The sequence below is a fragment of the Lissotriton helveticus genome, chromosome 3_1 (genome assembly GCF_964261635.1).
Source record: "Lissotriton helveticus chromosome 3_1, aLisHel1.1, whole genome shotgun sequence".
In the NCBI taxonomy this organism is placed as follows: Eukaryota; Metazoa; Chordata; class Amphibia; order Caudata; family Salamandridae; genus Lissotriton; species Lissotriton helveticus.
In genome coordinates, this window is record NC_136061.1 from 243,707,378 (window position 1) to 243,735,216 (window position 27,839).

General features: G+C 45.8%; 1 protein-coding gene across 8 annotated transcripts in view; it reads left to right on the forward strand.

The window, feature by feature from the left end:
- NF1 (neurofibromin 1) overlaps positions 1-27,839 on the forward strand; it is a 2,143,703-nt gene that overhangs the window by 721,140 nt on the left and 1,394,724 nt on the right. For all 8 annotated transcript variants that reach the window (XM_078679713.1, XM_078679719.1, XM_078679717.1 and 5 more), the window contains exons 14-15: positions 25,934-26,038; positions 27,644-27,723. In XM_078679713.1, the coding sequence (XP_078535839.1) occupies positions 25,934-26,038; positions 27,644-27,723 (185 nt within the window). The remainder of the gene's footprint in view (positions 1-25,933; positions 26,039-27,643; positions 27,724-27,839) is intronic.

A 27,839-nucleotide genomic window follows, 5' to 3' on the forward strand; every position in this document is an offset into this window, starting at 1 on the left:
AGGAAAAGCCACAATCATGGTTTCTACCAGAAACTTTACTGCCTACACAATCAAGGAGCCAGTTTCTATCCATGCTACCAAGTGTACTGGATCAAGTGAAAGAGGCATTTAAAGAGACTGCCACTTGCAAGGCAGTCACACCAAGGGGTGACAAGAAATGCAAACATTCTTCAAAGCACCCACTATACATCAAAGGGTCGATACCAGCTGACTCAATCATTACATCTACAGCAAGGAAGAAGGCCAATGTACCAACCAATGTTAGACCACCGCCAGACAAGGAGAGCAAGAGGATTAACCTTATGGGGGAGAAATGTCGAGAGGAGTGCAGCAATTCAGTGGCGCATTGCAAACTAAAACGCATTGATAAACAGGCACGAATATCGTCATTTGGAAGAAGTAGGAGAACTACTAAAGCACCTGCCTGAACAGTTTCAAAGAAGGGCGAACCACTTAGTAGAAGAGGGAAAGAACATGGCAAACACATGTTTAAATCAGCCCTAGACGCTGCTGACATATCTAGCAGACAGGTGATCTGCAATACAGAGAAAATATATGCATGGCTGAGAATATCAGGTGTCCAGCCAGAAGTGCAGAATAACATACTAAACTCACCTTTCAATGGGGAACAGCTGTTTGGAAGCATCATAGATGAAAAGCTGAATCGAGTGAATAAAGATAATGAAACAGCAAGGCCTGTGGGCGCCCTACAATTTAGAGTCTTGAGTAGAGACACACCCTCAAGGAGACAAGCAGGCAGAGGTAACCATCAACCCACAGCATTGCACCAAACATACCATCTTTCTTGCCAAGGGGTAAGCCAGAGCCAGCAACAAGGGCAGCATTGGCAGTTCCAACAAGGAAGACAATCCTTTCGAGGGCGCCCTCGGGGAACAGGGCAGACACAACGAGGACCACAAACCACGGCATAGTGACTGCATTCCAAAGGTAGACCACTCACCGAAGACATCACTGAGTGGGACCCCAAAGACACAATCAGGAAAAATAATTCATCCTTTAAACAAACAGTTCCTCCAACATACTACACCAGTAGGAGGCAGGTTAAAATACTTCCTCCACAAATGGAGAGATATCACTTAAGACAAATGGATATTCAACATAATACGGTACGGTTACTGCATATATCTGACAAAGCAACCTCCAAACAAAAAACGATTCAAAAAGAAACATTCAGAAACAAAATGATCCCAATTACTTCTGGAGGTGCAAGAACTTTAATCCAAAGAGGCCATAGAAAAGGTACTACAAAAGGAAAGGTACTATGACATTTACTCAACGTACTTCCTAATTTCAAAAGTAGACAGAACATTTCATCCAATACTTGTTGTATGGCGTTTTAGGATCCCAGCATGTGAATCCAGAAAATTCTTCAAGCTGCAAAACTACACTGACAGGTAAGAAACTAAATGTTAAGTGTAGACGTTTGCTTTTCTTCGAGAAGGCCTGCAGAAACACTTAGGAACATAATTTCGAGCCTAGAAAACTGGCTACAATGATGACATTTTTAAGATTGTACTTGTAAAAGGGTTAAAGTACCCCTCTAAAGGTATAATGTGAGCAAAATGTTTCATACAGCAGCTCACCTTTCACAATCCTTTTTCTGTAAAGTAAAAGGTGATGGAAAGTAAAACAGTGTAACCCCATAGGCTGCTATTATGTGAGTCTAAAATAGTGAGTGTTCATTGAAGGGCCCCTAGAACACTAGTATCTCATCACACTTAGCAGGTGGTACTTGCCTCAGTTCTTTTTTTTTCTGGCACCTGGTGAAAGGATCCTTGATCATTGAGCTCAGCCTTATAGGATTTTTTCCTTCAAAATTCACCTGTGGAATTTTTTTTCTTTTATTTATTGGACGTCTTTCTTCATCCTCACTGTTTTAAGCCTTTTCTGACAGAATTTTTAAGCATTTTGTCAATTATCATGCCTTTACTGTTTGATAAGTGCCCTGCCTGTAGGAGGAAGAAGGCCAAATCAGACCATCACAATGTCTGTATACTCTGCCTTTCATCTACACATGTGCTAGAGCATTGCCAAGACGAGAAGACGTTTTCACATCACACCCTGAGCGAGTCTGAGAAAATTCGCGTTCGTGGCATGGAAGAACAGCGCAGACAGCAAGTCCAATATCAAAGTGAGACATCAGAGCAAGGAGAGGTTCAGTCCTCTACCAGGGCTATTACATCTGCCTTTGGGGGATGTAGAAGGTCCAAAAAAAGGGTGCCCGCCAGAAAGCATGTGGTCGAGGCATGTGGGCTGCTGAATTCATATCTGTGCATAGATCGCCGCCTAGTGTTGGGTCCGGATGATTGCACATTGTTGTCCTGGAAGAGTCTTCGAAGTATCACGAGATAGGTGGCTCCTCCCTTGGACTACAATGCGCATGGGCATCCTCTCCATCCTCAGATTGTTTTTCTCCGCCATTGGGTTCGGATGTACTTTCCTCATCTTCAAGTTCGGAATCAAGAAAAACTTTTCAAAAGGCCAAAAGGCCTTCGGATCCGTCGGTATTGTTCAGCGCTCGGTGCCAATACACTTTTACAACTTTGTTGCACTCCAGTCGTCGAATCGGGCCGTGAGGCCTTCTCGACACCACGTGGACCGACAGTCGATGGAACGAAGTCCATTCAAGTACTGCCCTCAGTGCAACTCTAAGTTCCCGCACACAGACAAGCATCCAGTGTGCAATAAATGCCTATCTCCAGATCACAATGAAGATAGTTGCCTAGCCTGTTCCCAGTTCCGATCAAAAAAAGACTATTCGGAATCGACGGGCGGCGAGGCAAGAAATGCAACGATCGGCGCCAGAGCCCAATAACATCTTCAATGACGAAGAAGATCTAGCGAGCGCCGAAGAATCAGATCAAGACGACAGACAATACTCGGAGCCTGACTCCGAATATTACCCCGAAGAGGGAGAACTAATCGTCGATCTCGGACTATGATCAGGACATCGTAGCAGTTGAAGACGACTCGGATTACGGCGAGGGGCGAACCGTGAGTACAACGCCCCATATAGACACTACACCTCTTTCAGAGACTCAGGTCGAGCCATCGCCAGCAGGCCTTAGCCGAGATCAACATCCTCGTTCTACAGCCCCGCCATACCGCCCGGCTAAGAACATATCAAAAGAGCCCTCTGAGACACGTTACACAACATCGGTTCCATCGAAACCGAAACTAATCGGCAATACAGTCTTCGGACTGAATTACGTCGAACTGAAGTTATCTAAGCCGCAAGGCGTCGAACCGAAGGCCACAGTACCACTGCAACCTTCGAAACCAAAGACCGTCGACATCGAAGAGCAAAGCAGTCGAGTCGAGCTCGAAGTCGAAGGCCGTCGAGTCAACCTCGAAGCCGGGCGTCGAGCCAAAACAGCAGGCACCAAAACAACATAAGGACACTGTCGAACTGACAAAACCGCTCTGTCCAAAACAGGTCGTGAAGCCAGCCAACAAAACCTGTTGAAAAACATCCAAAACCGATCCAACCACCTAAAACGGTCGAAGCCCCAAAAAGCATCGACCCGAAGGGACAAAAACCAAAGGTTACAGCACCAAAACCAAAGACTGTGGAAGAGGAACTTCTTCACCCAGATCCCTCCACATATGACCAGTCAAAACTCTACATTGACCCAAAGACTGGTAAAGTGACTGTTTATACCAAAAAGAAAAGACCTCTACCAACTGAAGACCTTTCCAAAATCCTCTTAAAGAAAGAGAGCCTGTGCGACCTCTCCTATATTCTTTGAACCTATCACTCCTGCTATGCCTACTACTCCTTATTCCCCAACCTCACCGGCACACTCTGACTACAATCCTGATGAAGATCAGGACGCAGATGTAGGTTTTGGTTATCCACAAAACCCACTTTCAGAGCCAAACACACAGCCATGGGGTGGAGGAGGGGAACCAGACACTGAAGGGTTACTGCAGGGATCTACAGACCCTGCAGTATACCCTACTAAGCCATTACCCACAGAGGATACAGTAGCATTTAATTCACTACTCGATAGAGCAGCAACATACCACAATGTACAGATGCACTCTGATGCTATTGAGGAAGACTTGCGTCGAATCGACGTGTTTCGGCTTCGAGGTATCAAAGAGGAAGACTTCCTCTTTGATACACTGACAACATCTGAGAGACACGTCAAAACACTCCCAATGTTAAAAGGGGTATTAAAACATGCAAGTGATATTTTTAAGGACACTGCTAGGGCACGTTCTATAATTGAGAAAAAATACAGCGCTGCACCTAAAGAGCCTACATACATCAAAGGTCAGCTACCCCTAGATTCCTTAGTGGTATCCAACGCACGTAAGCGTGCAAACTCAGACTACTGGTGAGGCCGCACCACCAGACAAGGAGTCCAAAATCTTTGAGGCATCAGGCAAGAGAGTGGCGGCTCAGGCAGCAAACTCCTGGAGAATAGCCAATACGCAGGCCTTGCTAGCCCGATATGATAGGGCGCACTACGACAGTTTGGAAGAAATTCTCCAACACTTACCTGATCCCTACAAACAGCAGGCAGATGAACTTATACAAGAGGGAAAGCTCATCGCCAATGCATCCATTAAATGTGCCCTAGACGCGGCAGACACAGCTGCCAGATCCATTAATACAAGCGTACTACTAAGGCGCCATGCATGGCTTCGTATATCAGGCTTTAAAAATGAAGTCCAATCTACAATTCTTAATCAGCCAATCAACCCAGACTTTTTATTTGGTCCAGCAGTTGATTCAATTCTGGACAAAATGAAAAAGGATGCAGTAACGGCAAAGTCTATGGGAGCTCTTCAGTCCCAACAACACCGGGGAGCCTTTCGTCGCTCCAATTATAGAGGAGGAGCACGAGGAACATCACAGCAATCCTCCAACTACAAGAGTAACACACAATCCACATATAACAAGAACACCAGCAGGGGTGGTTATAGAGGAAACAATACCAAGGGTAGAGGTCGTGGAGGCAATGCAAATAGATCCTCCATTAACACAAAGCAGTGACTTCTTGGCACTACCCCCAGACCACATAACACCAGTCGGGGAAGAATACAACAATTTCTGCCAGTCTGGTTAAATATCACCACAGACAAGTGGGTCAGGCAAATTATCCAACATGGCTATTGCCTAGAACTCACTCAACTCCACCCAACATACCACCCGTGCACCGTCGTATGTCACAGGAACATATAACTCTACTTCAACAAGAGGTCATCAGTATGCTGAAAAAGGGGGCCATAGAACCAGTCCCACTGCAACATCAGGGAACAGGAGTATACTCCCTATACTTCCTAATTCCAAAGAAGGACGGGTCTCTCAGAGCAATATTGGACCTCAGGCCCCTCGACCTGTACATTTTGTCAGAACATTTTCACATGCTCACTCTCCAGCAAGTCTTACCATTGCTTCGCCAGGGAGACTTCCTAGCAACCTTATACCTCAAAGATGCATACTTTCATATACCAATACACCCTGCTCACAGAGAGTATTTGAGGTTCACCATTCAAGGACAACACTACCAGTTCAAGGTCCTACCATTTGGGGTGACAACAGCTCCAAGAGTGTTCACCAAATGTCTAGCTACAGTGGCAGCACATCTCAGAAGGCAACACATCCATTTGTACCCTTATCTGGACGACTGGCTAATACCCGTGCCATCAGCCCAGCAATGTGCCGACCACATGTCAAAGACCATACACCTACTGCACAGTTTAGGATTCTCACTAAACTACCCAAAGTCACATCTACAACCCTCCCACGTCCAACAGTACCTGGGAGCAACAATAGATACACTGGCAGCCAAAGCATATCCCAACACAGCACGGGTCCAGGGAATGCAAACCATAATACAAAAGTTCAGACCCCAACACTCACTACCAGCTCGAGTGTTTATGCAGCTTATAGGCATAATGGCCTCGTGCATCTTCATAGTCCCTCACGCCAGACTACATATGCGACCGCTACAAGAATGCCTAGCAAGGCAGTGGAACCAGGCTCACGGGCAATTAAAAGACCTAGTGTTGGTGACCAGTCGGGCATACAACTCTCTGCATTGGTGGAATCCACAAAACCTTTGCAAGGGACGACTGTTCCAAGAGCCTGTCCCACAAATAGTGTTAACAGCGGACACATCCCTACTAGGATGGGGAGCCCATGTCCTACACTACACAGTACAGGGACTCTGGACTATACAGCAAAAGAAAATGCATATCAACCTTCTAGAGTTGATGGCCATCTTTCTAGCCCTAAAAGCTTTCGCGACACACTTACGCAACAAAGCTGTGTTGATCCGGACGGACAACATGACAGCTATGTATTACATTCAAAAACAGGGAGAAACACACTCGCCACAGCTGTCGCACCTAGCTCAAGCAATGTGGAAATGGGCCATTCAGAGGAACATTTTTCTCATGGCAGAACACCTCCCAGGCAAGGACAACCAGGTTGCCGACCTGCTAAGCAGGCACAGCCAACAGATGCACGAGTGGGAACTTCACCCCAAAGTGCTCCAACCATTCTTCCGGAAATGGAGACACCCGGAAATAGATCTGTTTGCCACAAGCGAAATCGCAAAATGCCAGTACTTTGCCGCCAGTTTCCCACATCCGCAGTCGCAGGGCAATGGGATATGGATGAACTGGTCAGGCAAATTTGCGTACGCTTTTCCCCCAGCTCCATTAATCCCGCTGGTGGCACGCAAAATGCGCCAACATTCTCTGACGCTAATTCTAGTCGCTCCCATGTGGGCGAGGCAACCATGGTACACAACGTTCCTAGAACTGTCAGTAGTGCCTCATCAAAGACTGCGACGAACACCCAGTCTTCTAACACAGAACCATGGCGAAATCCAACACTCAGATCCCCAACAGCTGAACCTAGCGATCTGGCTCCTGAAATCCTAGAATTTGGATACCTCAACTTGCCTCCAGACTGCATGAATATTATCAGAGGCAAGGAAACCCACTACCAGAGCATGCTATGCAGCAAAGTGGAAACGTTTCACCATTTACTGTAATAACAATGATATTAACCCATTTGATGCTTCCACTCAAAACATCATGTTCGAGGCATATGAGCTGCAGATTGTACATTTAACAATAGATCGCCACCTGGTGTTGGGCTCGGATGATTGCAGGTTGTTGTTGTCTTCTTGGAAGAAGTCTTTGTAGTCACAAGATAGGTGACTCCTCCCTTGGACAATACTGCGCATGGTCATCGACTCCATCCTCAGATTGTTTTTTTCCGCCACTGGGTTCTGATGAAAGTTTTCCGCTGCAGCTAGAAAAGACTTTTTCGGCATTTTCGAGGCGTACAACTTTAGACAAACCACTTTCGACATCGAAGACACTTTTCGACATCACCAGCTACATCCCGGTGCATCGACGCGGGCCGTTGGGCCCATCGGCGCCGTACGGCCTACGCCTCATGGAAAGAACTCCATTCAAGAGATGCCCGGTATGTAGAGCAAAATTCCCTCATAGCGACCATCACGAGGTTTGCAACCTCTGTCTCTCGCCAGAACACGACGAGTCGACCTGCACAGCCTGTGCCTCTTTCCGATCGAAAAAGACCATTCGGGATCGGAGGGCCCGTCGACACAAGATGAGATCAGCGCCAGCACCGGAGGCCATCTTTGAGGAGGAGATCGTCGAACAGGTCGTCTCCGAGGACGAGAACCCACTCGAAGATATCTCCGCGGACGAGGCTTCACTCGTCACCGAGGAAGACTTGCCTGATCTCCAGATCATATCGGGAGCAGAGGACTCGGACGACTCGATTCCATCTCAACAACCTGTGAGTACCTCTGCCCCTGCACCACAGACACTGCCCAAACCAAAGGCAACGGTCAGCACTCCGCCCATGGGGCCCAGTCAAGACCGAAATCTACCCTCTAACGCCCCGCCTTCCGGCTCGGCTCCGAGGAAAAAGACTATGCCTTCCGGTGCCTCGGCACCGAAAAAACCACATGTGCCAATTCCACCTCCTCCATTGGCACCGAAACATCCTTCCACACCGAAGGACTCTTCTGCACTGAAGCTAACATGCCCTTCGGCGCCCAAAGACTCTTCGACACCCAAACCTAAACAGACATCGGTGCCGAAACCAAACACAGTAAGGAACCGAAAGCTTCGACTCCGAAACCATCCGGCTCCAAAAACAAAGACGGGAAGATAGACTCCGGCGCAACAGGACCAACAAAACCTGTCTCCACGCCAAAATCCTCGATAACGGTACCAAGGACCACAAGGCCTTATACACACAAGCCTAATGAACCTTCGACACCGAAGAAATTGCCACAGGACTCAATAACTCCTCCTAAGGCAAAAAACGCTAGAACCACTATCGACACCGAAGAAATCGGCGCCGAAGAGGACTATACAAGAGGAAGAACTATTTAGACCAGATCCAAAGCAGAAAAAGGTCTATATCAATCCAAAAACTGGACATGTGGAAGCAATTCCACACAAAAAGAGACCAGCAGACACACCACTTCCAACTGTGGTTCTTGCCAAAAAGGATTGTGCAACACCTCTAATGCACCCTTCCTCTCCTTTACCTTCTTCCTCTCCTATCACTCCATATATTGAGCCTATAACTTCTCCTGCTCAATCTCCTGCATCATCACATCACACTGATGAAGAGTATGATTTAGGTGGGGGGGGGGGGATGATGTACCAGATACACATACATATCCCTTAGATGAGGATGAAGATGTCAACCCAGATTATACCAAGGAGGATGATGCATATAATTTCCAACCAAATAATGCACCAGACATACCTGATCCTCAGTATTACCCAACAAAACCTTCCCCTCCAGAGGATAGTATTGGGTTCAATCACCTACTAAACAGAGCTGCACTGTACCACGGAGTTCCAATGCATTCTGACGCCATTGAGGAGGATTTCCTATTAGACACTTTTAAGCAGTCATAGAGAGCTACTCAAATACTATTTTTAAAGACCCAGTAAGGTGTAGGGTACTAAACCCAAGAATAGAGAAAAAGTATAGGCCAGCACCATCAGATCCTATCTACATTAAGGGACACCTACCATTGGACTCTTTAGTTGTGTCAAATGCACGTAAAAGAGCAAATTCCCAGATTTCTGGGGACACCCCCCCCCCCCACCCCCCCCTGACAAAGAATCAAAAATCATTGATGCGTCAGGGAAACAGATTGCTGCACAAGCAACAAACATATGGTGCATAGCAAACTCACAAGCCTTACTCTCACGCTACAATAGGGTTTACTACGACCAACTCGAAAAGTTAATGGACCATCTGCCAGATCAATACAAAGATCACGCAGCAGAGCTCTTACAGGAAGGTAAACTAATATCAAGTGCCTCCATTAAATGCGCACTAGATGTAGCTGACACAGCATCTAGGGCAGTTAACACCAGTGTTATCCTCAGGCGTGATGCATGGCTACGTATTTCCGGTTTAAAACCGGAGGTGCAAACTACCATCCTCAACCAGCCCTTCAATCAGAACCAGTTGTTCGGGCCAGAGGTAGATAATACACTAGAAAAAATGAAAAAGGACACTGACACTGCTAAGTCTATGGGTGCATTACAATCTACCCAGACTAGAGGTTCTTTTCGTCGCTCCTCTTATAGAGGAGGCTCCAAGCAGACCGGCGCAGATAACACCTCATCTTTTAAGACACACACACACACAAACCCCCTCTAATAAAGGCTACTATAGAGGAGGGTACAGAGGCAACAACAATAAGAGAAGAGGTAGAGGTAGAGGTAACAACAACAACCGCTCCTCTTCCACTCCCAAACAGTGACTTCCCTCTGCCTCCCCTACAACATTCCACACCAGTAGGGGTCAGAGTATCTCAGTTCCTACCTGTCTGGGATTCCATCACAACAGACAGGTAGGTAAGGCAAATTATCCAACATGGCTACTGCCTAGAACTCACAGCAACCCCCCCCAAACATACCACCCAGGCAGCGTCCAATGTCCACAGAACACATAACACTGCTTCAACAGGAAGTTCTAGCACTTCTACAGAAAGATGCTATTCAAGAGGTCCCCTTACAGGAACAAGGGACAGGAGTCTACTCCATGTATTTCCTAATACCCAAAAAGGACGGGTCATTAAGACCGATCCTCGACCTCAGGCCCTTAAAACACTACATTCAATCAGATCACTTTCACATGATCACTTTACAACAAGTACTCCCATTACTACAACAGGGAGACTTTCTGACAACACTAGACCTAAAGGACGCCTATTTTCATATTCCTATACATCCTGCGCACAGGAAGTATCTAAGATTTGTCATACTGTAGTGTAGTTCCTATATTCCCAATAGGCTCTGCGCATTGGAATAATATCTTCAATAGTATAGACGTAGGACAGAGGTTAACTAGGTCTTCTACTGACGATATTAGACTTAAGTTTTGTGTGCCAGCTAGCTCAGAGTTCACTAGAAACTTTCTCGAATAAGCGAGGAGGAGTTTAACCTCCCTGGATAGACAAGAAGGGATTTAGTTTCTGACAACCATAGAACATGACAACTTTGCTCTCCCTGATCAAGAGTATATCTCTAGAGTCGTGTGAAAACAAAAGACAGCTATTTTACTCAGTCAATACGTGCATACTTAGTTTCACCAGATTGCAGAGAAAAGGAGAGACGGGCGTGTTCAATAAAAGGTGTTATTTATTGATCAGTCTCTTTTCTCATACAAGAGAAATGAATCGCTACAATTGTAATACTTATAGTTAAGTAAAGTGCATACAGTAAAAGCAGGATTATAAAATAATACTGTAAAAGCATTGATATGGTTTCTTAGCCATATGTTACTTTAAAATGGATAAAAGATATACATACATATATACATTGACTAATCGTACTCAACTGGTGCTTCTAACTACGCCTACCCCGGTGTACCTGACCTAAGCCTAATACCTGGGAGAGAGTAAGTAAGTAGCAGTTTAAGTTAAGTTTGTTTTGCCAGGAGTCTGACTCAAGAATTCTCTGTAAGGGGTTAGTCAGTTCAGTACCTGGGATTTAGAAGGCAGGAGGGCTGGTATCTCTTTCTCAGGACTCTGTATCCCAGTTACCCGCGAGGGCAAGCTGGAAACGCTGGAGGCTGGATTCCTCTGCAAGAGGAAAGGCAGCGTCTTCCTCAGCGCGTCAAAAGGGAGGGGCAGCGTCCGTGGGCTCTCGCATCAGCTGGGCTCTCCGGCAAGTAGTCGCTGCTCCAAGCTCATCACCACCGTGTCTTTACTTAGGGCAGTGTCGGTATATTTATACCTGAGAGGTGCCGGGTTTGACGTAAGGATGGACATAAGACGTCAATTAAGAACTGGTCGTTCTTACATTCTTTACAGGAGTTCTCGAACGAAATCAAAACAATAGCAGCGGGGATTTCCCAGGTTTGCTGGAGGCTTGGTTTGTTTAGAGAACTCGGTGTGCTTTCTAGGGGGCTGGAGGAATAGTGCTTGCTTAATGTGACAGCATGCGCTATGACTAATTTATGAAACTGGTTTCTGTGCCGTTGTAAGGATATTAGTGATTTATAACCGGACAAGGGTCAGAAATTGGAGCATCGATACAGGTCCCTAGATAAACACACTACAATACAAGGACAACACTATCAGTTCAAAGTCCTTCCATTCGGGGTCACAACAGCACCACGAGTGTTTACAAAGTGCTTAGCAGTAGTAGCAGCACATCTCAGGAGACAACAAATACATGTCTTCCCTTACTTCGATGACTGGCTCATAAAAGCAAGATCGTTCAACCAGTGTGTACAACACACAAAACAAACGATTCAAACATTACACGACTTAGGGTTTACGATAAACTACACCAAGTCGCACCTAGAGCCTTCGCACGTTCACCAATATCTAGGAGCTACCATAGACACATCATTCGCTCTAGCCTATCCCAGTCAAGCCAGGATTCAAAGCATTCAGAGCTTGGTCTCCCTTTTTCAATGCCAACACTCTCTTCAGGCCAGAGTGTTCATGAAACTAATAGGCATGATGGCATCTTGCATCTTCATAGTTCCTCATGCAAGACTGCAAATGCGCCCACTACAAGAATGTCTAGCACAACAGTGGAATCAGGCTCAAGGTCAGCTCACAGACCTGGTGTTGGTAGACAGCCGTACATATCGCTCTCTGCAATGGTGGAACACCAAAAACTTGACAAAGGGACGGCCGTTCCTAGAACCTGTTCCACAAATAGTGCTGACAACAGATGCATCCCTCACAGGATGGGGAGCCCATCTCCTGCACTATACCACTCAAGGCCAATGGAACAGCCAACAAAAACTGCTCCACATCAATCATTTAGAGCTGCTAGCGATTTACCTAGCACTAAAGACTTTTCAACTACAAGTACAAAACAAAGCTGTTCTAATCCGGACGGACAATATGACAGCTATGTATTACATACAAAAACAGGGGGGGGTCACTCTCTGCAACTGTCCCAGCTTGCACAGAACATTTGGAGATGGGCCATTCCTCAAAACATACACCTAACTGTAGAACACCTTCCAGGAATTCACAATCAGATAGCAGATCTGTTGAGTCGTCAATCACAACAGATTCACGAATGGGAGTTGCACCCACAAGTTCTACAACCATTCTTCCAAATATGGGGGCACCCACACATATATCTGTTTGCCACCCACTAAAACACAAAATGCCCAACCTTCGCCGCCAGGTTTCCACACCCGTGGTCGGAGGGGAATGCAATATGGATGAATTGGTCAGGCAGATTTGCGTACGCTTTTCCGCCTCTCCGACTCATTCCACTAGTAGTACGCAAGCTCAGACAACAGTCCCTCAAACTGATACTAGTGGCCCCCACATGGGCACGCCAGCCGTGGTTCACCACGCTACTAGATCTCTCACTGGTTCCACATCAGAAATTACGGCTCACGCTATCCCTGTTAACACAGAACCATGGAGAAATAAGGCACCCAGAACCAAGCCAGCTGAATTTGGCGATCTGGCTCCTGAGGTCTTAGAGTTTGGCTACTTAAATTTACCACCAGAATGTATGAACATAATTAAAGAAGCTAGAAGACCCACCACTAGAGCATGTTATGCTGCTAAGTGGAAAAGATTTGCAATATACTGTAACAACAATGAGATTGATCCATTGGATGTTTCCATCCAAAATATTATTTGTTACCTTCTACACCTACAAAGGTCCAACTTTGCTTATTCTTCCATACGACTGCATCTAGCAGCAATTGCAGCCTATTTACAAAATAGACAACACCTATCTCTCTTTAGAGTACCTGCGATAAAAGCATTTATGGAAGGAATAAAACTAATAATCCCACCTAGGTTACCACCTGCACCAGTATGGAACCTGAACATTGTCCTTACAAGACTCATGGGACCCCCGTTTGAGCCTTTACACAAGTGTAAATTGCAATTCCTAACATGGAAGACTGCCTTACTTGTTGCCATCACCTCTCGCAGAAGAGTTAGTGAAATACAAGCATTCACAATAGAAGAACCATTTTTTCAGATACACCCTAACAAAGTGGTTCTTAGACCTAATCCAAAATTCCTGCCAAAGGTGATTACTCCTTTTCACCTTAACCAATCAGTAGAGTTACCAGTGTTTTTCCAAAAACCAGGCTCTGTTGCAGAAAGAGTTCTACACACCCTAGATGTTAGAAGAGCTCTTTTATACTACACAGACAGGACAAAACAACTATTTGTATCTTTCTGTTCCCCACACAAAGGCAATATCATATCTAATGAAGGAATTGCCAGATGGATTGTAAAGTGTATTCAAATATGCTATCAAAAAGCAAAACATATACTAACAGTTCCTCCTAGAGCGCACTCCACTCGCAAACTAGGAGCCTCTATGGCTTTCTTAGGAAACATACCACTAGAGGACATATGTAAGGCAGCAACATGGTCTACCATACACACCTTCACTAAACACTATTGTGTTGATGTGCAAGCCAAGCAGCAAGCTGCAGTAGGCCAAGCTGTCCTTAAAACACTATTTCAGTATGCTGCAACGGATACAAGCGACCACCGCTAGGGGAGACACTGCTGCACAATCGTTGCTAAATGTACAATCTGCAGCTCATATGCCTCGAACGGAATATGCTACTTACCAGTATGCATCTGTTCTTGGCATGTAGAGCTGCAGAGTTGTACATGCCCTCCCGCCTCCCCAGGACTTGTATCCGTTCCAGTACTCATCTTACTTAGATGCACACGCATGGACATCCTTTCTCTTTACTTCTACTAACTCCATCATTTCCCATCATGGCGAAAAACAATCTGAGGATGGAGTCGATGACCATGCGCAGTATTGCCCAAGGGAGGAGTCACCTATCTCGTGACTACAAAGACTTCTTCCAAGAAGACAACAACAACCTGCAATCATCCGAGCCCAACTCCAGGTGGTGATCTATTGCTAAATGTACAACTCTGCAGCTCTACATGCCAAGAACAGATGCATACTGGTAAGTAGCATATTCCTTGCTACCTATTGCACCTCCAAAGGTGCAATTTAGCATTTTCTTCCATCAGAATACACCTAGCTGCGTTAGCAGCATATCTGCGAAACAGGCAACACCTTTCACTATTTAGGGTGCCAGCATTCAAAGCGTTTATGAAAGGACTTAAACGCGTCATTCCTCCAAGACACCCACCTTCACCAGTCTGGAATCTAAATGTTGTCTTAACCAGACTAATGGGACCACCCTTTGAACCACTGCACTCATGCGAACTACAATTTCTTACTTGGAAAGTGGCTTTCCTTATTGCCATTACTTCGCTTCGAAGAGTTAGTGAGCTGCAAGCACTAACTATTAAAGAGCCATTCATTCAAGTACATGCAAATAGAGTAGTTCTTAGAACAAACCCTAAATTCATGCCAAAGTTGGTATCCCATTTCCATATAAATCAAACTATAGAACTGCCAGTGTTCTTTCAGAACCCACAAACAGTAGCTGAAATGGCCTTGCATACCCTTGATGTCAAAAGAGCTCTGCTATATTACATAGACAGAACTAAAACATTTCGGAAAACAAAACAATTGTTTGTGGCCTTCTCACCACAACACAACGGTAACCCTATTTCAAAATCAGGTAGGGCCAGATGGATAGTTAAGTGCATCCAAATAGGTTATTTGAAGGCAAAACGCACCTTAACAGTCCCCCCTAGAGCGCATTCCACACGTAAGCTAGGGGCATCCATGGCTTTCCTGGGAAATATTCCTTTACAAGAAATTTGTCGAGCAGCCACATGGTCAACCACACATACATTTACAACACTATTGTGTAGATGTACATTCAAAACAGCAAGCTGCTGTAGGACAGGCTGTTCTCAAAACTCTTTTCCAGACTGCTACAGCTGACACTTGTAGCCACCACTAAGGGAGATACTGCTATACATTCTATGCACAGATATGAATTCAGCAGCCCACATGCCTCGAACGGAATATGCTACTTACCAGTATGCATCTGTTCTTGGCATGTAGGGCTGCTGACATTCATATCGCCCACCCATCTCCCCTGTGCCTGTCGCAGCTGCAGCATTCACCCTTTGCATGGACATCTCTTACTGTACTATACTCCATCTCTGCCACAATGGCGAAAAACAATCTGAGGATGAGGAGGATGCGCATGCGCACTGTAGTCCAAGGGAGGAGCCACCTATCTCGTGATACTTCGAAGACTCTTCCAGGACAACAATGTGCAATCATCCGGACCCAACACTAGGCGGCGATCTATGCACAGATATGAATGTCAGCAGCCCTACATGCCAAGAACAGATGCATACTGGTAAGTAGCATATTCCTTCCCATTTGAAGTCGAGACCAGGTATGGCAACTACTTGTCAACCATTGAGATAAAGACATAGCTCGACATCGAGGCAAGGTAGACCTCATGCGCCATCCATGCGTTCTGTAATGTGGACGTGGAGGTGATCCATTGATGCCGATGAGTAGTTAGATGTCAGAGATCACTGTGGAGGAGAAGGTCGACATCCTAATCTATCTCAACGTCGAGGACACACAAGAGGAGAAAAAAAGAATGCAAATCTATTTGTCACCTGAATCGGAGTACTCGAGGGCCTTCTCTTCCTCCCAACCCTCTCCTCCTCTTCTCAGATAGCACTAACGGATTCTCCTCCACCCCCACGAACATCTCTGCCTCCTCCACCTCTGGGGCCTACTCCTCTAATGCCAATGCCTCCACCCGTAGCACTGCCAAGCAGTAGATCGTGCTCCAGATCGCCATCGGTCACGCCACCACAAGCATCATTCAAGGCATTCATCCTTCTCAATGTACCCCATCGCAGCCATCGGACACATCAACTTACAGACATCGATTGAGACACACATGTCCTCTTCTACATCAACTGAGCAAAATTCGCCAACACTGTCTGATTCACCTCGCATCTCTCTGGTGGATGACATCACCACATTTAGGAAGGTTTTGGTGAGAGGTTTGGCAAAATTTTATATTCCGTTTTCGGTCCCCAAACCTACCACAACTATTATATTTGAGAGACTACACCAGCGTTCTGATAGATACATCTGCCGTGTGGATTCCTCACCTTGTGAATATCCCCTTGCGTCAGCAACATTCGGAAATTCTTTTTGTAGCTTCGCGCCGACGTGGATCCGGACGTCACAGAGGCACGGCATCGCACGCGACCTCGCTGACGTCACCGGCGCCTATAACAGGCCCACGCCGGCGTGATGACATCAGTTCCCTTTTTTCCGCGTCGTTGACGCTAACGGTTTTCAGGGATCGTGTAGTAGCTTACAGTAACTTTGTTACTATTTCTTCGTATTTGTGTCTTTCTTACATTCTCTTCGAGATGTCGTCGAAGAAGACGGGATTTAAAGCCTGCGGTGAATGTGGCAAGACCATGTCAATCACCGACCCCCACGAATGCTGTGTATGGTGTTTGAGCTCAGACCATGATGTCGAGGACTGTTCCTGCTGCAAGAAGATGACTCCAAAAGCCTTAAGAGAGAGGGAGACAAAGCTCCTTATGGCGAAACTCAAGAGCAAAAAAGCTAAGAAGTCGTCAAAATCTCGATCTCGTCGGTCGAGGTCGAGGTCTCGTTCGAGGTCACACTCTGAGTCATCGTCAGCACACGCTTCGAAGTCATCGAAGAAGAAACACAGAAGGAAGTCCCATGAGTCACGTCATCACTCTGGGAAGGACTCTAGCTCGAAACCGAAGTCCCAGATCAAGCTCGTGAGTAAAGAAGTGGAGGTTTCGGAGTCGGAACATGAAGAGGCTGTGCATCCGGTTTCACCCGAACCTCAGGAACAGGTCCAATCTCCGATTCTATCGAATCCTTCTGGTCAGGAGGATGAAGGTGAGGAGCAGGGGGCTGGTGGAGCCGAAGTTCCGGCACCCGATGGTTCATCGACTCCGGTTCCGGCGCCCGAAGAAGAGGTCGACGTCGTATCGACTCCGCCTCCCCGGGAACAACCGAGAGGTCCGTATCCTGAGTTTCCGACTCCAGGTCAGGATCCTTCCCAGTTCCTGAACGCCATGTATGGTGTATATTCAAGGGCAATGTTCCCGTCTGGTGCACCTGTTGGTCCCACGGGTCCTATGGCCTTTAACCTAGGGGTTCCGCAGGCTTATGCCCCTGCACCCTTCATGCCCTTTATGCCGGCTCTACCGCCGCATTGGCATTTTCCGACACCACCGGTGTCGTCGACGCCGAAGCGCACGACGCCGGCTCCATCGACGCCGATCCCATCGACGCCGATACCCGTGACTCCGAGGCAGGATTCTGTCCGACCTCGTGTCGAGAAGCCTCGTCCGACGTCGGGTTCGACGCCGGCAGCGACCCCGTCGGAGTCGATTCCGAATCCTTTAACTTCGATTGTGAAAGAAAGGTCTCGGAGAAAGGCCCAGAGACTTTTAGAAGAGGAAAAATATGGGTATTCTGACACTGAGGAAGGAGAATTACAGGATTCTGAAGATCCTTTTGATGACTTATGTGAAGCCAGTGGTCTTGAACTGTCACCTGAATGGGAGTTGGCTTCTGTATCGAATGCTCCATCTAAGGATGTGGTGCCTTACCACACTGTGATTAAGAAGGCAGCGAGTTTACTAAACATAACTCTGCCTACAGCTGATTATAAACCCAATATTTTAACTGAGGTACTTCATTCACCCTCATCTGTGATCGAGCCTATGTTACCATTCAATGAGGCGTTGTCTGAACCTGTCTATGAGGTCTGGAAGAAACCCTTGTCTGCTCCAGCGGTTTCTAGAACGGTGGCGAGAAGGTATAGAGCTGCACCGGATGATCCTGCATTTTTAACAACACATCCTCTTCCTGAGAGTTTGGTAGTGCAGGCTGCCTGTTCTAAAAAATTTGCTGGGGCATTTCCACAGGTTCCTGGAGACAAGGAATCCAGGAAACAGGACCAAAATGCTAAAAAGGTTTTTTCATCAGCCAGCATGGCATTGAAATCAACCAATGCTACGTGTTTGATGGGGAGATATATCCATGCTTTGATGGACTCTGTCAAACAACTCATTCCAAAGGTTCCTGAGGATGACAGGAAGGATTTTCAAGAAGTAATCTCGGACACCCAAGCAGCTGCGAGACAGGTCATCCAGAGTGGTTTGGACACTGCAGACTCGGTGGCCAGAGTCATGGGTTCCTCTGTGGCTACTAGGAGAGCTGCTTGGCTCAAATCTTCAGAGTTTTCTGCTGATGTCCAGTCTGCTTTAATGGACTTACCCTTTGATGGTTCAGGTCTGTTTGGAAAGAAAGCTGATACTGCCTTGGAACGTTTTAAGGACAGTAGGGCCACTGCAAAATCTTTAGGCCTTCAATCCAGAGGTACTACCGGAAGACGCTTCAGAGGATTTGGCCGATCTTCCTTTCGATCTTACAGATCATTCCAGCAGCAGCAGCCTCAGCAGCAGCAGCAGAACACGCTGTACAAGTCGTACAGAGGCAGACAAAGACCCCGTCCTAGAGGTCGTCAAGCTTCCTCCTCCTCCTCCTCCTCTCCTTCCCAACCCCCAGCCAACGCAGCAAAGCAGCCCTAGATCCGCCATTCCGGATCATGTGGGCCTAGTAGGGGGTCGGCTTACTCATTTTCTACAAGATTGGGAATTTATAACATCGGATCTTTGGGTTCTCAATCTTGTAGAGAATGGGTATGCTCTTCCTTTCCAGGAATTCCCTCCCAATTACCCTCCTTGCCAGGGTTATTGTTCAGAAGACCACCTGCTTCTCTTGCAGGAAGAAGTCCTGGCATTATTTCGAAAGGGTGCAATAGAGGTGGTTCCAGAGCAGGAAAGGGGTCAGGGGTGCTACTCCCGGTATTTCCTGATCCCCAAGAAAGATGGCAGACTTCGGCCAATCCTGGACCTCAGGATTTTGAACCTTTACCTGAAGCAGGAAAAGTTCAAAATGCTCACTCTTGCACAGGTTCTTCAGGCGCTGTTGGAAGAGGACTGGATGGTGTCGATCGACTTGCAAGATGCGTATTTTCATATTCCCATCTTGAAGTCTCACAGAAAGTATCTCCGTTTCACGGTTGGGTCACAGCATTACCAGTTTGTGGTCCTTCCGTTTGGCCTTACTACTGCACCTCGAGTCTTCACCAAGGTGATGGCAGTGGTGGCAGTTCATCTCAGGAGAACGGGGATTCATGTATTTCCGTATCTAGACGACTGGCTGATCAAAGCGGAGTCGCCAGAGAAGGTGCTCCATCATCTTCAAGAGACAACTCAGTTGTTGCACAGGTTGGGTTTTTCGATAAATGTACCCAAGTCTCACCTGGTGCCCTCACAGCGCAACCTGGTCATAGGTGCGGTACTGGACACAACCGTATGTCGTGCATTCCCTCCCCCTCAAAGAATTCGCGACATACGGGAGATGATTCCTTTATTTTACAATGGAGCGGTCGTTCCAGTCCTGAAGGTGCTTCGCCTACTCGGTCTGATGGCTTCATGCATTCTGTTGGTCAACTATGCACGCTGGCACATGAGGGCACTTCAGTGGTGCCTCCGCAGGCAGTGGTATCAGCACAACGGAGATCTCGGGGAGTCAGTGAGGATCTCCAGGGAAGCTGCAGCGGATCTGTCTTGGTGGAGCGTGGAAGGCAATCTGTCACAAGGAAAGCCTTTTCAACTTCCTCCAGCGGTGGCCACAGTGATAATGGATGCATCCACTCTCGGGTGGGGTGCTCATCTGGGAGACCTGGAGGTCAAGGGTCTTTGGTCTCCAGAGGAAAGGTTGCTTCACATCAACCTTCTAGAATTGCGGGCGATACGTTTGGCGCTCAAGGCCTTCCTCCCTTCCCTTCGCGGTCAGTCAGTCCAGGTCCTGACGGACAACACGACCGCGATGTGGTACATCAACAAGCAGGGAGGAGTGGGGTCGCAGTGTCTCTGCAGAGAGGCTCTGCGTCTCTGGTCCTGGGTTCAGGACCATCAGATTTGTCTGATGGCAAATCATCTGGCCGGGGTTCTGAACGTTCGTGCAGACAGTCTCAGTCGGCAGTTCTCTGCCGATCACGAGTGGAGGCTTCACCCGGAGGTGGTTCACGACATCTTTCAGATGTGGGGGACACCTCGGGTGGACCTGTTCGCCACTCACGAGAATGCTCACTGCCTGTCATTCTGCAGTCTCCAGTATCCGATGCAAGGAGCCTTGGGGGACGCGTTTCAGTTGAGTTGGGACTCGCAGCTCCTTTACGCGTTTCCTCCCATACCCTTGATTCCTCGGGTTCTGAGGAAGATTCGCCAAGACCGGGCCCAAGTTATATTGATCGCCCCGGATTGGCCAAGAAGGGTGTGGTATTCAGACCTTCTCCACCTCTCCTCTCACCCGCCGCTCCGTCTCCCTTACAGGGCAGATCTCCTCTCTCAGATGGAGGGGCAGGTTCTACACCCCCACCTCCAGACCTTACACCTTCATGCCTGGAGATTGAGCGGGGCAACCTGATTTCTTTTTCTCTCCCTCACGATGTGGTGGATGTCATTTTGTCGGCCAGGCGTGACTCCACTAAGTCCATCTATTCTTATAGGTGGTCTAAATTTGTTGTTTGGTGCAGGGAGAAGTCTATAGACCCTTTGAGGTCCCATTTATCTGATGTGCTCCAGTTTGCCCTTTCCCTGGCCCAGCAGGGGCTTGCTGTTGCCACGGTGAAGGGATATCTGTCTGCGCTGTCGGCATTTATCTGTATGCCTGACCAGCCTTCTCTTTTTAAGTCTCCCATTGTTTTAAGGTTTCTGAAGGGCCTTACTAATAGGTTCCCTCCTACACCCTTTGTTGTGCCTCAGTGGGATTTGAACCTAGTTTTGACATTTTTGATGGGTGCTCCCTTTGAGCCTCTTCACAAGTGTCCCATGAGGCTTCTGACTTTGAAAACGGTTTTTCTCGTTGCAATAACCTCAGCAAGGAGGGTAAGTGAGCTTCAAGCTCTTAGTTCCAAGCCCCCATTCCTGACCATTCATGCTGAACGAATGGTTCTTAGGACCAGGGCTGCTTTTCTGCCTAAGGTGGTGACTCCTTTCCACCTTGGTCAATCCATTACCCTTCCTACCTTTTATCCTCCCCCTCACCCTTCCAAGGAGGAGGAGAGATTACACCGTCTTGACCCCAAGAGGGCGGTGTCTTTTTACTTGGACAGGACAAAAGACTGTCGAGTGGACGACCAGCTCTTCGTTGGCTTTGCTGGCTGCAAGAAAGGAAGAGCGGTCCATAAGAGGACTCTGTCGAGGTGGATCGTGCTCTGCATTAAGATCTGCTACTCTTTGGCTGGTAAGGACCCTCCAGAGGGTATTAGAGCACATTCGACTAGAGCAAAGTCTGCATCATCTGCTTTGTCTAGAGGTGTACCTGTTGAGGACATTTGCAGAGCCGCGACTTGGGCCTCCCTCCACACTTTCGCGAAGCACTACTGCTTGGATACCGAGGTGAGGAGGGACGGCCATTTCGCTCGCTCTGTCCTCCAAGATTTCTTGGTATAGCAGAGTGGACACCCTCCTCCGGGAGTGGGGACTGCTGTGGGACTCTATTCACAAGGTGAGGAATCCACACGGCAGATGTATCTATCAGAAGAACAAGTTACTTACCTTCGGTAACGCTTTTTCTGGTAGATACTATATCTGCCTGTGGATTCCTCACTGACCCACCCGCCTCCCCGTTGTCCACTCTTCTATGCCAGAGTTTCTATGATGTGTTATTTTATTGTCATGGAAATGTTTATTTCAAATGTTATTGCATTTGCTTCACACTGTGTGTGTTACCTTGTTTCTATACTACGTATACTGTGTATATTTCTACTATCATCGGTCCGTCCGTGTGCCTCGATGGCACGGAAAAAAGGGCGGAACTGATGTCATCACGCCGGCGTGGGCCTGTTATAGGCGCCGGTGACGTCAGCGAGGTCGCGTGCGATGCCGTGCCTCTGTGACGTCCTGATCCACGTCGGCGCGAAGCTACAAAAAGAATTTCCGAATGTTGCTGACGCAAGGGGATATTCACAAGGTGAGGAATCCACAGGCAGATATAGTATCTACCAGAAAAAGCGTTACCAAAGGTAAGTAACTTGTTCTTCAGCTTTAAGACATCTGCTTCCATTGGTTCCCGGTCTTTTGGATCCAGGGATGGAAGTCTTTCTGATCCCAAAACAGCTCCTTTGATGTTACAGCAAAAATATAGGCCTCCTGAGCAAGATCCTCTTTTCCTCCGATCAGATTCACCCTCCTGACTCTGTGGTCCTTCTGGCAGCCAAGAACCATCATGCTACCACCCCTGTTTCTTCAGTTCCTGATAAGGAGAGCAAAAAAATAGACTATGTGGGTTGCAAGGTATGTAACATGACTGCAACCTCTATGAAAGCGGCCAGTGCTACTGCCCACCTGGGTAGATATGATAGCACACTCTGGGGCTCTGTCCAGCAGTTTGCAGACTATCTTCCCAGGTACAGAAGACTTTGTGGAGATTGTCAATGAAAGCCTCATGGTGTCCAGCCAAGTCTTCAGCATTGCAGCGGACTCCTCCCTATTAGTGGCATGTGTATATGGTCATGGCATTGCCTTAAGGCGTCATTCCTGGTTCCATCTCACGTCTCTTAAGTCAGTGTTAAATCCTTCTTTTTTGTGACTACCCTCATCAGCTGTTACACAGATGAGATGGCTCGCATGAAGCCTAAAATGCAGACTCTTAAGGCTGTCGGCCTAGACAGACCAAAAGAGCAAAGGTGTTCCTTTAGACCTTATTAATGCCGGTTTTACCCTTCGAGGGTTCAAACCCCTCATTGTTACCTGGGTTCCAAGCAGCCACAACAGCAGCCGTACCTGCAGCGACGGCAGTCTAGAGGGCATTATTTTCAACAGCCCTCCCGACTCTTTGTCAATTATAGCCCGGTCCATACAAGCTTAGCCACTTCCAAACAAGCCATCTCCCAATGGATAGCCTCCTGCATACTTTTATGTTACCAAAATGCCAACAGGTCTCTGTCAGCTAGACCGGAGTTCCATTCTACTGGGTGATAAGCAGCTACAGCCTCTTTGATGAGATTTGTAAAGCGGCCACATGTAGATCTGTTCACACATTCACCAAACACTATTGTTTGGATTCAGATACTATAGCAGATGCTTAAGTAGGACAAGGAAATGTATTTGTTTAATCCAGTCCTATCTTCTCTCCTCCGTTCTTTCCACCGCGATTGGTAGGGATTCACATGCTAATTGGGAAGTCCCCCAAGAGAGAAGGTATGGATTCTTACCTCTAATCCTGGTTCTCTCTTGGGGGGAATCTCCATTATAAGCGACCTTCCCGCCTCCCAAGTAGACATAGCAAAGTATATCATTAGACTTACCGATCACTGACTCTTCTCGTCAAAAAGAACTGAGGCAACTGCCATCTGTTAAGCATGATGGGATGCAGGTGGTTTCTGGGCCCTTAAAGTCAGTCATTATTTTGGACTCCTGTAATAGCAGCCTAAGGGGCTTTTTTTGTTTTACTTTCCTTCATCTCTTACTTTAAGAAAAAGGTTTGTGAAAGAGATTTGAGCTGTTTTGTGTGGGAGCTTTTCTGTGTGGGATGGGAGAGTATGAGTTGTGTGTCATCTGCGTAGGATAGAATGTTGATTTCATATGCAAGGATGACTTTGACCAGCAGGTCAACCATAGTTTCTGGATTGGGCAAGATCTCTGATTTAATTCTGAAATCCATAAAGCCGGAGCCTATTGCTTTGGCCTGCTAACAACCTTTAAGAAGATTTTCCCATTTCTTCTTTATATCAACTGTTTCACACTGATAATTTCTACTGTACATTTCTGTCTGAGTTATGGAAACACTTTGTATCCACCAGGCTCTTTGTAATGCCGGATTACTAAACTTGAAAAACATCAGAAAATGACAGTGTGGCTAGCAACTGTGGAAACTTGAGTATGTCTCTGAGGCACAGTGTACCCTTCACTGGCATTGCGCCAAAATAGGATCCAGTTCAGACTCTGTACCTGACTTTCTGACCTTCTGTATTACAGTTCTTTAACTTTTGTCTTACCCATTGATCACTACACCCTGACCGGCCCATGACATCAGGTACCAAGTTGCTTCTCCAGACCCTTCGATATTCCTGAATGAGATCAGGAGATCGATCTTTTAAAGTTTTAGCAGTCAGATGTGGAATATTCTGGATGAGATCAGGAGATAGATCTTTTAAAGTTTTAGCAGTCACACTATGGAATAATTTGCCAATGGTGCTATGCCAGATCTCTTCACACTAATTGTTTCATAAATAATTGAACACTTTACTCATCAGATAAAATGTGCTTTCCTTATTTTTTGCTTTTGTGCCTCTGTCCTTTTGCCGAGGTCATTCAGGTGATAGTTGCACAGTAGAAAGAAATCCATTGATAAACTTTGCTTCCTGCGGTAGTTGTTTTTACTTAATATGGATCCACACACTTTAGACCATTATAACTAAAGTAAATATCCTCAGTCATGCTTGATCTAACAGCTAAGCAGTTCCATAAAATCTGTATTTACTTTTTTCTTAAAATCTAAAACAAAAAAAGTGCAAACAAAAAATCTACACACTTGTGACTTTGCTTTGCTTGGTATATGAAAAGGGTTAACTAGGTTATCCATAATCTGGAAATATTCAATTGTTTTTTCTTATTAACTAAAATGGGCTATAATCAGATTTATGAAACTCTTGACTTGCAGTACTAGTGTGGTTTGGGCTTCCATGAACGACTAATTGTTAGTTATTACATTTAAATATGCCTTGAGATTAGCTTTGGAGCCAAGAAAATGGTTCTTATGCATATGTTTTCTATTTTATTTTAAATTTGGACGCTTTGGGATAATCTTTGGTTCTTTTTATTACGTGAACTTTGCTGTTTTATTAGTTGTGATATTTCCATATTTTCACATTCTCAGAGAGCAAAGTGTTGTCTGTTAGAGCAACACTACCGCATATGTCTTTTATATTTACAGATTTGTTTGGTTTTATAGCTAAGACTTGTATTTTGCATTTTACCTTTAAGCAGTCCTCGGCCTGTGCTAAGAACCCTGTTTCGTGTGGATGTAAGGACAAATGGCTTTCACCCTGCCGATTAAACTAAAATCTTGTATTCATTTATATAGCAGACCAATGTGATCTTTTCTACCATTTATCTATTGGTTGCCTCTTAAATAATAGCATGTTTATTGTGCAAGCAAACACTTTTTTTATTTCATCTCATGAATTATTCAAGAAGAGATCCTTTATTCTTTTAACTACAGCATTTTTGTTGTCCTTAATGTGTGGTATGGGATATATTTGTTGTGTTTGTTTTGTATACCACAGGCACTTATGCTAAACTTTCCTCCAAGCATTAACCATATGAAGATTATGCTTGACCTTATCATGACTTTTATAATATTTATCTTGCAGAATCCAGGAAAGGCGGGCTCTGATAGCACTACTGAGTTGATCACAGGATTAATGCAACTAGTTCCACAGTCAAACATGCCAGAAATCGCAGAAGAAGCAATGGAGGTAAATATCGTGTTGTTAGCTCTTTAACATTTTTTTATTAAATTATTGAGAATTAATAAGTGTAAATAACCATTGTGTATGCACAAGACCAGTCCAGAGCGAAACAAAAAGGCTATACACCCCAGGGATTGACAGTATCATACATTTGCACCGAATGAAGACACACTAACGTTGTGTACAGTTGATGATTTACAGAAGAACCCTAATTGGCTTCACTCAACATATGTACTACATCACCTACCAGCCATCTTAACAGTGTCTCAAACACAAGAGAGACTTCTATGTACTCTCCTTAGCCCCAGATATTTTCATTTGAGTTTTTTTTTAATTCTTACATATGTTTTGCGTTTACTATGCAGCGGAGACTTGCTATCAACCCTTTTCATTATTTTTGCAACAATGATAAAAAACACTTAATTGTTTGGTGTAATTTCCAAAGTAGGCAAATGTGGATGGCTGGCTAGGTACTAGACCTCAGTCCCCCTTTAGATGTGAGTCATCTTGTTAATACGATGATTGTTTTTGCCTTGGTGCTATTGTATGCAAGATGAGATTACATATCTGTAAGTTATCATCTTGACGTGTTTTGATAATTCAGTCATAATCAATGGAAGTAGCTGTATTTTTGGTTGGGTTTAATGGAACCAGAAACTACTAGCCTACCTAAGTTGTAGGTCTAATGCTTTTAGTGTTCTAGATATTTGGAAGTTAAACCTTTCTAAATGTTTTGTGTTATACCGGCCAGACAACAGGCTCTCAGCAGCACAGCCTGAGATCAGTGCAATGAGCTATTTCAACACACACTGTTACCAATGTGAAAGGAACTGCTCAAGACACTGTTGCCTGATAAAGTGAGGAATCACAGAGCTGCAAAATCTGATACAACTGACTTTAAGCCACAGACTTTAAAGCAAGAACTTCGATGAGGTTCTTCTCCGAGTACCAGCAGATTCAATATTCTATTCTACGGCTCAGACCAGGGCCCATCACCCAAAGGGACATTGTATTGCTAGCCTTAGACCTCGCATTGGACTAAAGACCACCGTAGGTCAATGGTATATGCGCACCATTCCATGTGTAAGTTACGCAGCACATTGTCCCTCCATCATCCATAAATAGTGCTCAGCTGGATGTTCTCACTGTGTGCCTCCCTCACCATGGACATAGTGATGATGTTACATGCTGCAAAGCTAAGGTGCAACTGTATTCTATTTCACAATACATGAATAATTAAAAAATCTCAGTAAAGAACAGTTTATAATGTCTTTATTGCCTCAGATGCTCCTTTCAATTCCAAATAGATAGCCAACATTTTCTTGGCGAGGTTAACCACCGATCACTTTTTAAAACAGTAGCCTCTTTCTGCCCATTAAAGATGGGCTGCAGGATTTGGGTAACCTTCAATTGTAGTGCAGCATCATAGTGTTACACTTTAGATGTCAAATACTATAGTTGTGTGCCATTTGCTTGTTGCATTCATCATTAACATGCTTGGCTGTGTTGTGTTTTTTCTTCCTATCCTGATTTACCTAATTTTCTGCTGAGCACAGTTAAAATATTCACCTTCCTAATTTGACTGCTTATTGTTAATATATTTGTGTTTAGGCTTTGCTAGTTCTTCATCAGCCAGAGAACATTGATTTATGGAATCCAGACGCACCCATTGAAACATTTTGGGAAATCAGGTAGGGAGATCAAAATGCATTTAAAATGCCTGTGAGCTAGTAAGTGATTTAGTATTTTAGAATATGAAAATGACACCCGAAACTGTTTCCTTTTTTTATGTAAGACTATTTAGTTA